Raw genomic sequence first — 16,675 nt, forward strand, 5'->3', positions numbered from 1 at the left:
TAATGGCTGAAAACTTCCCAACCATATTGAGGTACATGGACATACATGTCCAGGAAGGGTAGCAAACCCCAAACAGTATAAATCTTAACACACCTATTCCAAGACATATACTTGTCAAATTGTCCAATGCTCAAGACAAAGAGAGAATACTGAAAGCAACAAGAAAAAAGAGATCCATCACATACAAGGGAAGATCGATAAGATTAAGTGCTGATTTCTCATCTGGAACCATGGAGGCAAGAAGGCAGTGGTATAACATAGTGCTAAAAGAAAAAATTTCCAGCCAAGAATTCTCTATCCAGCAAAGCTGGCATTAAAAAATGAGGGAGTTCAAAACACTCACAGATATGCAGAAATTAAGAGAGTTTGTCAATAAGAACCCTTCACTTCAAGAAATAATAAAGGGAGTTCTGCAGGTTGAAAGGAAAAAACAGGAGAGATAGAATTGGAAGAGAATATAAGAATAATTTAAAAGATAAACAGTGAAATAAAAACAACATAAGGCATACATATACCTAAAGAAAAAATGGCTAATATAAGTAATTCCTTGACAGTAATAGCAGTAAATGTTAATGGCTTAAACTCTCCAATCAAGAGACACATATTGGCAGAATGGATAAAGAAATATGACCCATCTATATGCTGTCTACCAGAAACTCAGGGACACAAGGAGGCTAAAAGTGAATGGTTGGAAAACCATTTTACATGCAAACAATAACCAAAAAAGGGAAGGCATAGCTATACTAATAGCAGACAAAACAGGCTTTAAATGCAAAAATATTGCAAAAGATAAAGAAAGACATTATATATTAATGAAAGGGGAAATCTACTGAGAAGAAAGAACAATCATAAACATTTATGCACCTATCCAGGGCACCTCAAAATACATGAGGCAAACATTGGAAAAACTAAGTGGAGAAATAAATGCTTGTACAATTATACTGGGAGAATTTAGTGCACCATTATCACCATTAGACAAAACATCTTGACAGAGAATCAATAAAGAAAGAAAGATCTTGAATAATACATTAGAGGATCTGGACCTAATAGAGATATAGAACATTACACCAAAATACAGCAGTATAAACATTCTTCTCAAGTGCACATGGATCATTGTCCAGGTTAGACCACATGCGAGGCACAGAACAACTCTCAATGAATTCAGAAAGACTGTAATTATGCAAAGTAATTTCTTGGACCACAATGGAATAAAGCCAGAAATCAGTAATGGGCAGAGAACCAGATTAGGCACAAAGATATGGAAGTTAAGCAACACACTCATAGACAGTCAGCGGGTCAAGAAGGAAATTGCAAAAGAAACAAATGAAAATGACAATGCAATATAGCAAAACCTATAGAATGCAGCAAAAGTTGTACCAAGAGGGAAATTCATAGCCATAAATGACTATAATAAATAAGAAGAAAGAGGTAAAATCAAAGATCTTACTGCACACGTGAAAGAACTAGAAAAAGAACAACAAACTAACCCTAAAAGAAGTAGAAAGGAGGAAATAACAAAGATTAAATGAAATTGAAAATAAGAAAACAATTGAAAAAAATAAACAATACCAAAAGCTGGTTCTTTGAGAAGATTAATAAAACTGACAAACCCTTAGCTAGAGTAACAAAGAAAAAAAGAGGGTAGATACAAATACATAAAATAAGAAACAAGGAAGGTGATATTACCATTGATCCCACTGAAATAAAGCATATTGTAAGAGCATACTTTGTAAAATTGTGTGCCAACAAGATGGATAATTTGGAAGAAATGGACAAATTCCTAGAAATACAGAAGCAGCCTACACTGACAAAAGAGGAAATTGAACTCAACAGACCAATTACAAGTAACGAGATAGAATTAGTCACCAAAAACCTCCTAAGTAAGAAGAGCCCAGGACCTGATAGCTTCACCAAACATTCCAGAAAGAACTAACACCAATCCTGCTTAAACTCTTCCCCAAAAAACAGAAGTGGAGAGAACATTGTTTAAATCATTCTACAATGCCATCACCCTAATACCAAAGCCAAACAAAGATACCACAAGAAAGGAAAAGTATAGACCAATCACTCTAATGAATCTAGATGCTAAAATCCTCCACAAAATACTTGCTAATCATATTCAACAACACATCAAATGAATTATACACCATGACCAAGTGGGTTCCATCCCTGGTATGCAAAGATGGTTCAATATAAGAAAATCAATATAATACACTACATAAACAGATTGAAAGAAAAAAAAAAACCACATGATTATCTCTAAGGTTTCAAAAAAAAGCATTCAACAAAATACAGCACCTTTTCCTGATTAAAAGCTCTTCAAAAGATAGGAATAGAAGGAAATTTCCTCAACATGATAAAGGGTATATATGAAAAAGCCACAACTAACATCAGATTCAATGGTGAAATCCTAAAAGCTTTCCCTCTAAGATCTGAAACAAGACAAGAATGCCCACTTTCACCACTCTTATTTAACATTGTGTTAAAAGTACTTGTTCAAGCATTAAGGCAAGAAAAAGTTATAAAAGACATCCAAACTGGGAAAGAAGAAGTAAAAATTTCACTATTTGCAGATGAAATGATCTTATTCCTTGAAAGCCCTGAGAAATCTACAACAAAGCTTCTACAGCTTATAAACAAGTTCAGTAAAGTGGCAGGTTATCAGAAAAATGTGCATAATTCAGTAGCATTTCTGCTACTGATGAGCAATCTGGTGAGGAAGTCAAGAAAAAAATCCCATTTACAATAGCAACTAAAATAATCAAATACTTAGGAATGAATTTTACTAAAGATGTAAATGACTTGTACACAGAAAACTACACAACCCTGTTAAAGGAAACCAAAGAATAACTAAATAAATGGAAGAATATTCCCTGTTCATGAATAGGACGTCTAAATATCATTAAAATGTCTATCCTACCCAAACTTATTTACAATTTTAAAGTGATCCCAATAAAAATTACCACAGCTTTTTCTACTGAATTGGTAAAGCTAACTACGAAATTTATTTGGAAGGGCAAGACACCCTGAAGAGCCAAAGACTTACTGAAAATAGAAATAAAATCAGGGGAATCACACTACCTGACTTTAAAACATACTACAAAGCTACAGGGGCCAAAATGGCATGATATTGGCACAAGGATAGACATACTGACCAATGGAACTGGATTGAGAGTTCTGATATAGATCCTTGCATATACAGTCAACTGATATTCAACAAGGCCATCAAATCCATTCATCTGGAAGAAAATGGCCTCTTCAGCAAATGGTACATAGAGAACTGAATATCCATACCTAAAAGAATGAGAGAGGAACACCATCTCACACCCTGTGCAAAAATTAACTCAAGATGGATCAAGAATCTAAATATAAGAGCCAAGACCATAAAAATCTTGAAGATAATGGAGAGAAGCTTCTGCAGGATCTTGTATTAAGAAATGGTTTCATTAACTTTACACTCAAAGCATGAGCAATGAAAGAAAAAAAATGGGACTTCCTCAAAACTAAAACCTTTTGCACCTCAAAGGAAGTGAAAAGGCAGACTACTGAATGGGAGAAAATATTTGGTAACCATATTATCTGATAGGGGCCTAATATTCAACATATATAAAGAAATGCTACACCTCAAAAATAAAAAAGACAATCAAACCATTTTTAAAATGGGCAAGTGATTTGAATAGACACTTCTCCAAAGAAGAAATACAAATGGCTAAAAAGCTCATGAAAAGATGCTCAACACAGAAATGCAAATCAAAACTACAATGAGATATCACCTGATACCCATTAGACTGGCAGCTCTTAAATAGAGGACTGCAAGTGTTGGAGAGGATGTGGAGGAATGGGAATCCTTATCCGCTTCTGGTAGGGACCAGGTGAACACTGGGGATTTGCAGGTATGTAGTTGAAACCACAATGTTGGGAATGTTCTTTTGGCAATATGGCAGAGGAGGGTTACTTGTTTAGGGAGTTGGAAGTTGGGGGCAATCACAACAAGGTGCACCTGGGGCAGGCTTCTAGGGAGTATGAGTGTTCATCTGTCATAGTGTGTTGTATCAGTGGGTGGAGACCCACATAATGAGCAGGAAGGTATTGGACTGCCATCCTGGGACGTCCTGTTATGTTCTCAACAGAGGGATGGGAGTCTCTTGTGAGCATGGGCAGTGCCTAACAGGGGAGGACAGGCCAGTATGTCAAGTCCTCAACATTGTTGCATATAACTATGAATCTTGTTCTTGAAGGAGAAAGTTTGGTGGTCGAGGGGAGGAGGAGGGAGGAATAGAATAGATGGAACATGAAGCATTTTGGAGGTGATGGAAATGTTCTACATGATCTTGCAATGATAGATACAGGCCATGTTAAATTTCATCAAAATTTATAAAATTGTATGGTTCAAAATATAAACCATAATGTAAATCACTGACCATGGTTAGTAAAAACGTTTCAATATATATATAATTGTAACAAATGTACCATCCACATTGTAAAATGGAAAACGTAATAGGGGGAATAGGGGAGGATGTTGGGTATATGGGAATCCTCTATATTCTGTATACGACTTTTCTGTAACCTAAAGCTTCTTTGAAGACAAAATGAAAAAAATAAGACACTAGGGGAATAAACAGAAGAAAATGTCACTATACATACAAGATAAGAGTTCTTACAGCAATGAAAGACAATGTCAAAATTTTTAAAATTTTATATTTTTAAATTTTTTCATTAGTCCAAAATTCTTTTTAAATTTTGTATTTTATTTATTTTTAAAACTATTATTATTATTTCATTTTCTTATTAATTATATTTGGTTATTTTCTTAGTTTCATTTTTGAAGAGGTTTTGGATCACAGAAGGGTACTACTGTGGCAGGGGACGATCATGGGTACAGGTGTTAGTGACGGGGGATGCATGGGAAGAGGTTCACCTAGGGCATACCTATAAGGTATATAAATGTGTTAAAGTGTTCGTGGGGCATTGTCACAATGGGTGGAGGTTCTCACAATAACCGAAAGAATATCGATTTCCTATCCTGGGGAGCTCCGCCACATTCTCTAATGGGACAGCAAGAATCCCCCAGATATAGGAGCAATGACTAGTGAAGGAGGATGGACCATTGATGGGTCCTTGATATTGATGACTGTAGTTATGAACATTTACTTTTGGAATTGAAACTTAGACTAGCATTTTAGGGTGCCTACGAGTTACCTCCTGAGAGCCTCCTTGGTGCTCAAATGTGGCCTCTCTCTAAGCTCTCAGCATATAAATGCATTACCTTCCCCCCAGCATGGGACATGATTTCCAGGGATGAGCCTCCCTGCACCGGACAGATTACTACCAAGCACCAACTAGCAAGGCAAATGGAAAAAGACGTTGACCAAAAAGGGGAAAAGGGAAAGACAAATGAATTTATACGGCTAAGAAACTTCAAGGTGAGTTGGGAGGTCATTCCAGAGGTTACATTTATGCATGGCTCAGCAGGATCTCATTGACTACCAAAGTAAATATTGCCTCAAATAGCAGAGACATCCAGACACTATAGGCAGGGAAGACAGCTCAGGAGTTTGGTGCCCTGCCAGTGGACACTATTTGGAAATTTATGCTCCCCGTCATGACAGAGTTGGGCTCAGTTGTGGTTTCCCTACACATGGCTCTTTTGATTGTCCTACTTAAACCTATATTTAGTGCTAGAGTTGATAGGTGTTATGTCCAACAGACTTATATCTTTCTGCTGTCCATGGTCCAGCTAGGCCCTCAATCTCAACAGAGTTGCAACACCTACTCTCTAGTTCATTGGACTCACCAAGGACAATTAACAAGGAGATGATGGTGAACAATGACCATCCTAAGGAACAGAGAGAGCCTGCAACTGCAAGCAAGATAATACCATCCATCTACCCCATGGAATCAAAGGCCTTCTCAATTGGTGATGGAGTGGGCATTACCATCCCAGAATCCTTAGGATTGGGGAATGAATGATGGGCTAGAGTAGACTTACTGGTATTCTAGTATTATTGTGATTCTAGCAATTGAAGAACTTTTATCATTGATGTGGAGGCAGTGGCCATTGGGGGATCTGAGGGGAGGGAGAGGGAAAAACAGGTGTAATATGTGGACATTTCCAGGACTTGGGTATTGTCCTGAATGACATTGCAATAACAGATACAAGCCATTATATATTTTGTCATAATTTACAAAAGTGTGCAAGAGAGAGTGTAAACTACAACATAATCTAAATCCACGCTTAGTGGCAATGCTCCAAAATGTGTTAATCAATTTTAAGAAATGTACCACATTAATGAAGGATGTTGTTAAATGTGGGAAAATGTGGGAGGGATTGGGAGCAGGGTATATGGGAATCCCCCTATAATTTTTATTTAACATTTATGTAATCTAAGTATCTTTATTTTTTTTAAGTATATGAAAAATAATAAAAAATAAAAACATTCTTGTGGGGACAGGTTGGTACAGGTGTGATATATTTATTAAATAATACACAGTATAATGTGGACTTTATATGATTTTTATATTGATATAACATGTTCTGACTGCAGTGGATAACTGCCTGCAAAAAGGTTGGTAAGAAGAGCGGAGACAGTTTTATAACACCATAGGAAAAACTCGAATTTCTAAATGTTTGTCGAAAATGACTGTTTGAACAGATGTTGAACCGTGTTAAATGATCAGCTATTGAATTATGGGAAAGTTGTAAAACATAATTTTGAATAATCCTAAAATTTAATTTAAAGATATGTTGATGCTGGAGTGTCGTGAAACTACCTGCCACTACGTTCTGAGAAGGGCTTCCTGGTTTTCTCCTGACTGTCAGAGGGGTCTGTGGAACAAAAAAGGTTAAAAACCCCTGATCTAGGGTATCTCATTTGTTGGGGTACAGTTGTTTCTAGTATCCTCTTAGTGACTTTTTGGTTTTTATTTCAGTGAGGTCAGTGGTAATGTTCTCCGTTTCATGTCTGATTTTAGTCATTTTTGTCCTTTCTCTTTTTTCCTCATCAGTCTACCAAAGGTTTGTCAATTTTATAACCTTTTCAAAGAAGCAACTTTTGGTTTTGTTGATTCTCTATTGTGCTATTGTGGTTTGTTTAAAATTCTCTCTTTAATTTTAACTCCACTGTAATCTTTGTTGTTTCCTTCCTTCTGCTTATTTTGAGTTTAGTTTGCTCTTCTTTTCTAGTTCTTCCAGTTTTAAGGCTAGGTCTATGATAGGAAATCTTTCTTCTTTTGTAATGTAAGCATTTGAAGCTATAAATTTCCTTTCACCACTTTGTTCTATTTTCATTTTCATTTGTCTCAAGGTATTTCTTAATTTCACTTGTGCTTTCCTTTTGAACTCATTGGTTGTTTATGAGTATGTTGTTTAATTTCCACATCTTTTTTATTTTTTTAAGGATGAGTAAAATAAAAGAAATCATAAAGGAGGGGGAAATAGAAGGCTTTTTACTGGAATCAGAGAAATATAAGACAATGCGATTTATTCCAGGAAAAACAAACCACTAATTGGCAGAATATTTTCAGATCTTTGGGCACTTTTCCCCTGACCTCTACCCATCTTTCGGGTCAGAATCAAGAAGAAATACATCAAGGTTATTGGAGACAATTAAAGATGTCTCCAGAACAGCATGGTGACCCCCTCTGGCTTCATTTATAAGTATGTCTTGTGCCCCACCAGCCTGCTTCCTCTGAGGATTATCTTCTGTGTACCTTTCCCTCCCTGCCCTCCTTGCTGCCCTCTTCTCCTTCCCCAACCCACCATCTCCCCTAGAAAATTCAGGTTCCCCAGACCTACAAAGTTATGTGCTTCTAAAAAAATCTTGAAGAAAAATTCAATATTGCACATAAGAATGGTTTATTCTTAGAGGGTCAAGAAGCCACAAATAGCCAGAGATCCTAAACTAATAAAAGAAAAGACTAGCTTCAGAGAACGAGGGAAGGCACTAAAGGCTGAAGGAGGAGACTTTGTCTTGAAATTCTGGAAGTTAATATTACTTAAAATGACAGGCTAATCCATGCAAAACAGGGTTCAAGATCAAATAAGTTTGTTGAAGACTTCTGACTATAGCTACCTCCCCCGTCACGTGTACACACATGCTGAGGATTTACAATGAAAGTGTAGCATGTTACAGCTTCAGAGAAATGCAACAGAAAATAATTTAGACTAAAGCAATTACATGGGGTCAAGCAAGACAGAGCCCATGGGGTAAGGAGGGCATATTTGCAGGATTGGACAGCACACCAGTGAAAGACTGGTTCCCCACTGCACCTGAATTAATGAGAACCAGTTTTCTCACTGTCTTAGAATGGATATAAAAATAAAAGGGAGAAATCTGGAATGAACCATGTTCTATTGACTTAGAGTTGTAAGCATTAGTATAGATATCTTAATGGATTAGAATTGGAGGTACGTAAATAAATATAGGTGGAAATGTGTGTATATGGATGTGTGTGTGTATTTAAAACTACATACCCCTGCTCTGTCCATGGTGAAGCCCTGGGAGCAGGAACACCCAGTAACAATGAGCACACTGAGAACAAACTGGATCGTGGCATCCAAATATTATTTTGGAACATCTGGTTGTCCTGGGAAGCAAGTAAGCAAGGAGGTGCTTAAGGAATAATGGGAACACGCCAAAAGAATATAGAAGCCAACTTGAAGAGGCTCTTGCTGGCCAAATCAGGGACATTTTGAATATTTAAATAAATAATGAGAGCAATAGATTATAGCCCATTGAATGAAATAAGAATACTCGAGTCCATTTTGATAAAAATAAATGAATAAATTGAGAGTCAGATGAAGAATGGGATATGTACATAGTTCAACTACAAAACACTTATTAGTTACTTTTAAAAAGGGCACCTGTTAGTGAAGAAACCTGGCAGATACCATATTAATCAAGTGATCAAACTGAACCTCAGGATGCAATCAGAAGAAGTGAGCATCACTTCTGTGTTTCCTGACAAATGTGAATGGCTTGACTATAATTATAAGGAAACATCAGACAAGTTGTTCCATGCAGAAAGAAACTAAAGAGACACAAGGCCTAAGCGAAACACTTGAGTATAAACCGGGTCCATTTGCTATAAAGAACATAAAGATAACAAATGCCAAAACTTGAATGGGTTCTGAATATCAGATTGTAGAAGTGAATCAGTGTTGATTTCCTGATTTTTACGGTTGTACTGGAGTTATACAGGGGAATGACCTTGTTAGTAGAATTACACACTAAAGTATTTGAGGGTAATGAGGGTCCTGGATAAACATCTCCCTCTCAAATATATAACAAATTATCATTGAATCTTATCTGCAGCTAGTTTTTAAGTAAGACAGCTTAAAACTGTTGAATATCAACACTGCAGGTTTTACTAAAATTCAGTGAAAAGGTGGAAAAAAAGGAAGTTCCTAGAAGCTAAGGACCTTGTGATGGAGCCAAGATTAGAAGCCACATTTGCAACCCATGGCTCTCTAACACGGAGGCCCGTGCTTTCTCCACTGTACAAGCTGGTTTTTTTTTCTGTAAAAATAGATAAGAGAAATGCTATTCTGTTCTTCAAGAAATGAAACACTCTAGGAAAACTGAGAAATACATGAGTTAATCAGAACTAGAATAAGAATCTACTTGTCCCTCCACTTGAGGTATATTTTCAACCTTTCATCTGTTACAGATTTTAAAAATCTAATCCAACATTTAGAATTGGTCTTTTAAGCTATTACCCCTAACTTATAGATACATAGATTCTTAACACCTCTCTGTTCACTCTCCTTTGGATGGTTTTATTAATTCCAACACCCATGCCAATCAGTAAGTTCCTAAAGGCCTACCAGGGCTCATTCAGTACTTACTGCTTCTCCTGAGTCAAGATTTTAATGTTGACTGAAATATGAAAATAATCTTCTTGCTTTTCCTTCAGTCGTCCAAACATAATAACACTCATGAGTTTAATCAAGAAGTCAGGAAAGACAGTTGGAACCAGAAAACAAAATAATATCAGTTGCTGATATTTCTCATTCTCTGCTAAGGCTTATCTTATCTCAAGCCTGTAGAATTATTTAATCTTTTCCATCATCTCAGAGAAAAGAGAGCCTGGAAAATCCTAGTCATTCCACAGTAACTATCAGTGGGATTTTCCATAACTATCTGGATGCAAAATAAAAATCTTAAGAAGTCGATCCAATTCTAAAACTTATGTCTCAGATTACTTATAACTATGAAGAGACAACCCATACATATTTCCTTCGAATAACATCTGCTTTCTTGGCCAAACTGCTAATACCTGAAATAAGTTTGGGGTTTCTTCCAAAATACTCTGCAGTTAAAAGCTTACAAATGCATTCATGTGCTCAATATTCTTTCTACATTGGACTTAGAACCAGAGATGGGACGGTGAGCAGAACCTTGCCAAAGTAATTGGAAAGGAGGGGAATAATTGACTTTAAAATGTTAAACTGTAAAGTCAACACTTAATGCACTGGGACAGCAAAATGAGAAACCACTATAAGGGGACAAAAGAATTTCAAGGCCAGCAAGATGTGGCTGGGACCCCACTAAAGAAAAGTATAATACAGAAATCAATCAAGGCTGTATTAATCAATCAAGGAGCCATCAAAGAATAAGGGTTGCTCAGACTTGGGCAATATCCACCAAAGCTCTCTTCAGAGTAGAGAGTCTTGTCCAGCAGAGTTGGGGTACTTGGCTCACCTACAAGGCACCTCCATTGTGAACACGAACACAACACTTTATCTTAACCTAATTATGATTTCATGATGAAAAACTCAACGTTGAGCCATGGCCTAGCCTAGAACAGGCAATCAGGTAACCATGAGAAGTTTGTTCCATGAATTAGAACTGCACATATCCCCTTACTCGACTGTTTGCTCCATCTTAACTTTCTGATTATAAGTTGGCTCCCTCATATAGTTTTCCCTATGCAGAGAGAATGCCCTAGTCTTGTGGATCTAAAAATTCTGATCCTCATACCAGCTATACAACTCACTGAAATATATAGTTTAACATTTATGTTTGCTCACTCCAAACTATGTACTGTTGAACCAAGTTTCTGAGTCTGCAGGCCTGGCAGCAAGTCTGTGGGCCATGGTAAATTCACCTAGATGATGGTGATGTGGTGGTGATAGGGTAATCACTGCCATGTGCCAAGCATCTTGTATGTGTCAGACAGTGTACTATGTGCTTTATATGTGTGAATTCATTTAATCCCTTCAACAATCAGATGAATTGGGCATTATTAGTATTCCTATTTTCTAGATGAGAAAACTGAGGCTAAGAAAGCGTTAGCAACACACCCAAAGACCCACATTAGGGAACTGGATTCTGGGGAGGATGAGCCCTTAACTTTCTCTCGGCCACTGAGAGAAAGTGTGCTTTGGGACATTCTTATCCATCTTCAACAAGACTAGTCATCACAACACCACTACTATACAAACCTTCACATAAATGCACATAAGAATAGCCACCCGCCCTTAACTGCTTCCAAAATGCCAAACACTATCCCAATAAGCAGCATCCCTCTATGTCATCTGTAGGCAGCTAAAAATGGGGACTTGCTCCTTGACTCTTTCCTCTTACTCAGCAGCCCTGGCAAACACCATCTAATCATTTACATGTCTTTCAATTAAACATCTTCAAAATTCCCCAAATGTGCCCACTTATCACTATTTGCTTATTCCCCATTTTTCTACCATAGACTCCTAAATTGTGTTTTTGTTTCCATTTTCACATAATCCAATCATGGTATTCCATTGTTTAAAAACACTTCTGTGGATTTCCACTCACCTCTTCATAGTCTGTCCTTCAGACCTGACAGTTACTAGCCTGCAGTTCTACAATATACTCAGCTCTGTACACTCCAGGATGGTACACCTACCAAGTCTGAAACATACCTGCATCCGCCTAAACCACTCTTCCCTCTACACCTTTCCTGGTCAGCTCAAACAGATGCTTTGGGATATGCTCATGTTTCACCTTCTCCCAATGCCTAGGAAAGGTGCCCATCTGAAGTGCTCTCATCACACCCCACCTTACTCCTCATCTCATTATATGGGAATTTTTTACTTAAGTGACTATGACTTTCCTGAAAACTCAGATCTACTTTGTGTAAACATAAAACCTGATCTAAATAAATACTTGTTGAATGAGCAAATGAATAAATGAACATGTGGGTGAATGAAGGTGAGCCTGGGCCCATCACAGGTATCAAAATCCACCCAGCTTCATCAAGTCCCAGTTGTATGATCTTGATAAGTTGAATAATCTCCACAGACCTCAGATTGTCTATAAAATGGAAATACATAAAATCTACACTGTCAAGTTGTTATAAGCTTTAAGCTAAATCATATAATGTGTGTGACGGTTTGAAATGCAGAAGAATCATGTTCTTAAAGGTAACCATTCCTGTGGCTGTAAATCTACTGTTTGTAGGACCTTTTGATTAGGTTACTTCATCTAAAGCATGGCCTAAGGTGGGTCTTAAACCTCTTGCTGGAGTCCTTTATCAACAAGATGAATACAAAGAGAAAAAAAGAAAGCCACCAAAGGAAGAAGCTAAAAGCAACAGAAACTCAAAAGAGAGAGGTTGACCAGCAGACACTGCCATGTGCTTTGCTACCTGACAGAGGCACTCCAAGATCACAGGCAGCAATCTTTGGGGAAGAAAATATCGCCTGATGATGCCTTGATTTGGACATTTTTTTTCCAGCATAGAAACTATAAGCTTGTAAGCTAATAAATTCCCACTGGTAAAAGCCAACTTATTTTACGATATCTGCTTTCAGTAGCCTAGCAAATTAAAACAGATTTTGGTACCAGGAGAGTGGGGTGGTACAATTGCAGATACCAAAAATATTTTTTTTTTAAAAAGGCTTTATAAATTAGGTAATGAGTAGAGGTAGAAAGAATTGTAAGGTACTTGATTAAAAAAATAAAAGGCCTAGATTGCTTTGAAAAGACTGTTGGTAGAAATATGGACGCTAAAGATACTTCCTATGAGTCCTTAGAAATGATGAATGTGTCACTGCAAATTGGAAGAAATCCGACCCTTATTTTAATGGCAAAGAGCTTGGCAAAATTGAGTTCTGATGTAAGATGAAAGACGGAATTTGAAAATGATGAGCTTGGATAATTAGCTGAGGAAGTTTCCAACCTAAATGTAGAAAGGATTGCCTGGTTTCTCCTTGCAGTTCATAGCAAAATGTGAGAGGAAAGGGATGAGCTGAGAACTGAACTTCTGCACAAAGAAACCAGAAATTGATGGTTTGGAAAATTCTGAGTTTCTGGAAAGTAAGTCCCAGAGAATGGTGCTCCATTTAGGAATTAACTGAACATGGAAACAGTCAGCCATTTCAGAGCAAGTCAAGACTGGAAATATAGTTATCCAGAAAGGATCTGTGGAAAGTCTGATGGTTTGGACCTGGGTGTACTACATGCAAAACCAATAAGTTTTTGTTGTTGTTGTGTTGTTTTGTAAGATCTGTATGAATAGAACCACTGGCAGCCTGAACTAAAAGGTACAGACAGAAAAGGGACAGACTGAAGGAAAAATCACTTCAAGGGTAGGACTGTGGAAGCTGAGTTCTGGACCAAAGTGATCATCTCAGGCCAAGAGAGGGAACTCACCCATGTGTGTGGAAAGGTGAGTATGCCCCAGAGCTTGGGGCATACATTGTTCAGAAAGAGTGTTACCACCTGAATTTTCACAGATGCCTGGGAGATTGCCTAGAGTCCAGCCACCACCCTGAGGCTTAATAGATGTTGGAGCGTTCACCCCAGTGTTTGGGGAGAGCATGGCAGCTGCGTAAGCACACGCAAAGGGTGGGGCTGCTGCTCCATTAATCCCCATTGTTCCATAGATGAATCTTAGACCTTGAAACCTAATGGAACATGCCCTAGGATTTTGAATTGTTTGGGACACATGACCCCCATTTTCCTTCCAATTACTCCCTATGGCAATGGGAATATTATCCTATGACTTCCCCTCCATTGTATATGGGAAGCAGATAATTTGTTCTCTAGGTTTCACAGGTCCTCAGCCAGAGGAGAATTGTGTCCCAGAACAGACTACACCTATAACTAATGTTTATGAGACTTTATAATTAATATTGTAACAAATAATTTAAGGCACTTAGGATATTGTGATGGAATGAATGTATTTTGCATATGGAAAGAATATGTCCTTCTGGGATCCAGAAAATGGATTGTGGTAGTTTGGAAACATATGTACCCCAGAAAATCATGTTCTTAAAACCAACCCATTCCTGTTACAATAGTAAGTAGAACCTCTTGCTTAGGAATTCACTTAAGGCAGGGCCAAGGGTAGTTCTCAAACCTCTTTCTAGAGTCCTTTATAAATGGGATGAATCCAGGGAGCAAAAGAGAAAGCCACCTGAGCAAGCAGCTGAAAGCCACGTAACCCAGAGGAGAAGGGAGAGACTGGCAAACACTGCCTTGCCGTGTGGCAGAGGAGTCCAGGATCACCAGCAGCTGTTCTTTGGGAAGAAAGCATAGCCTAATGATGCCTTGATTTGGACATTTTTCTCAGCCTCAAAAATGTAAGTTTATAAGAGAAAAATTCCCACTGTCAAAAGCCAACCCATTTTATGGTATCTGCTTTAGCAAACTAAAAATAATGAGTAAAGTCCTCAGTACCATGCCTAGTGTATGATCAGCACGAAAATGTTGGTAACTGTTATTACTACTCTTTCCTTCAGGACACAGCTGAAAACATTCTCTTCTTACATGGCTTTGCAGATCTTCACAGCCTGCTCCTGCCGTCTTCCTGGGCATGGATGACTGCATCTCATAATGCCTTCTCTTGCACTCCTGAATATATTGGGTTGAACATTCTGCTACTTCCATTCTTTCTTTAACGTGCCTAATAGTCTGACAAGTGCCTTTAGAAGAAATGGTATTTATCAAGATTCGTTTTGTTCTAGAAACTTTAATGGTGCTCTTTTGCCACAGATCTCACTGCCCCTTGGAGCCCTGGGCCATGGACAATATTATTGCATCTCCTAAGGGTGCAAATGCTATAAACAGAAGTCAGCATGACCCTGGAGGAACACAACAGGAGGGTGTTGGAAGGGAGACAAGGGGTGATCCCAAAATAGAAATCAGGTCTTAAAGAGGCAAGAAGCAAGATGAGGTCTCAGAAAGAAGTGAGACCTCTGACACACAGGTGTGTAGAGGTGAATTAGCAGACAAGCGGTAAAAAAATTATAGCATAGCTACTCCAAGGGATGTTTCTGACACCCCTTTCCCCACTCTGCCACACCTTTCACTGCCATTAATAGGGGGTGAACCATTAAACTGGAAAATGAGACCATGCTAAGTGAAACAGACTACAGGTAACGCATGCTTTTAGATCACAAGAGATGAAATTTTCTTATACAAACTTGAAGGGAGTAGACAAAAATTTTAATAGCTGTAATTTAAAAATTGGGTTTGGGGACAATCTATTTACTTTTACGATTTCCCATACTTTTTGTAGAGCTGTCAAATTCTTTTAAAAAGTAAGTTAAAAAAAGTAATTCTTGAGGGAAAAAAAACAAAAACCAAAAACCGTATCCTGGGCACCTCCCTTACAGAAGGCTCCTGCGGGGGAGGAGATAACACAGAAGACACGCCCGGGGCTGAAGGGGGCTCCAGGTACCGCATCTCTGACTCAGCAGTGTAGGGTGACTGGGCGAACCCGGGCCTGGGGGCACCCGAAAATGCGATCCGCCCGCCCGAGGCTTTAGGGGCCACGGCTCGGTTGGGAATTCAGGAGCGCACGCCTGCAGGCCGCCCCCCGCGGGCCTAGCCCTCCTGCCCAGCCCCCGACCCACCGCGCTGTCCCTGTGCGACCCGCTTTGCTAAGATAGTCTTTGGGAGAAGGGGGCAGCTGCGAAGTCCCGTGACACCGGCGAGGGCAGGGGCTGGAACTCAGCGCGGGCCCCCGGCGCCCTCGCCTGCCCACCCCGGCTGCCCCCCGCGCGCCCCCGCGTACCTCTTGCAGGGGATGAGCGCCTTCCTCTCGTCCAGCACCCGCACGCGCTGGTTGAGCCCGTCGTAGGAGAGCAGGGCGCGGCTGTTGAGCCCGCTGCTCTTTCGGTACAAAACCTGGCGGCCCTCCCACTGCTGCGGCGCCTGGCACGGGCGCGACGCCCCGGGGGCGCCCCCGGCCCGCGGCGCCGCCAGCCCCTGGCCGCAGAAGCCGCAGAGGCCGCCCAGCACCCACACCCAGAGGCCGCCCAGCAGCCAGGCCGCCTGGGCCCCCCGGGCCACGCGGACGGAAGCTCCTGCTGGCATCGCTGTCCCCCGTGCCCAGGCACCCTGGGAGTGAGCCGGAGCCCGAGGGGGCGCCGAGGCGCGTGGGCGCAGCGTGGGCCGGCGTGGGCGGCGGCGCGGGGGCTCTCCGGTCGCGGGACTGTGGTCTGAAGAAAGTTGTTTCCTGTCCCCGCGGCGGCCTCTGCTGCTGTGGAGATCAGGGCACACGAAGGCAGGGAGCCCGGACCAGCGGCCTGGGAAGCCTCCAGCGAATCGCGCAGGAGCTGTTACTGCCTTGGCCGCTGCCTCAGCAGCTTGTTTTCCCTTGCTCTCTGCTGCCAACAGGAAATGCAGTGGCAGTAGTGCCACTTGCATCCGGAAGGGCAAACGCATTTTCCAGGGGAAGGCGGGGA

The 16,675-nt window shown here is 40.0% G+C and overlaps 1 protein-coding gene across 1 annotated transcript in view; it reads right to left on the reverse strand.

Moving 5' to 3' along the window:
• EPDR1 (ependymin related 1) overlaps positions 1 to 16,670 on the reverse strand; it is a 47,698-nt gene extending 31,028 nt beyond the window's left edge. The window contains exon 1 of the mRNA XM_004454250.5: positions 16,003 to 16,670. Within this exon, the coding sequence (XP_004454307.2) occupies positions 16,003 to 16,655 (653 nt within the window). The 5' untranslated portion in view covers positions 16,656 to 16,670. The remainder of the gene's footprint in view (positions 1 to 16,002) is intronic.
• Between the last annotated feature and the right edge of the window lie 5 nt (positions 16,671 to 16,675).

This window comes from Dasypus novemcinctus, chromosome 5 (assembly GCF_030445035.2).
Source record: "Dasypus novemcinctus isolate mDasNov1 chromosome 5, mDasNov1.1.hap2, whole genome shotgun sequence".
Taxonomy (NCBI): Eukaryota; Metazoa; Chordata; class Mammalia; order Cingulata; family Dasypodidae; genus Dasypus; species Dasypus novemcinctus.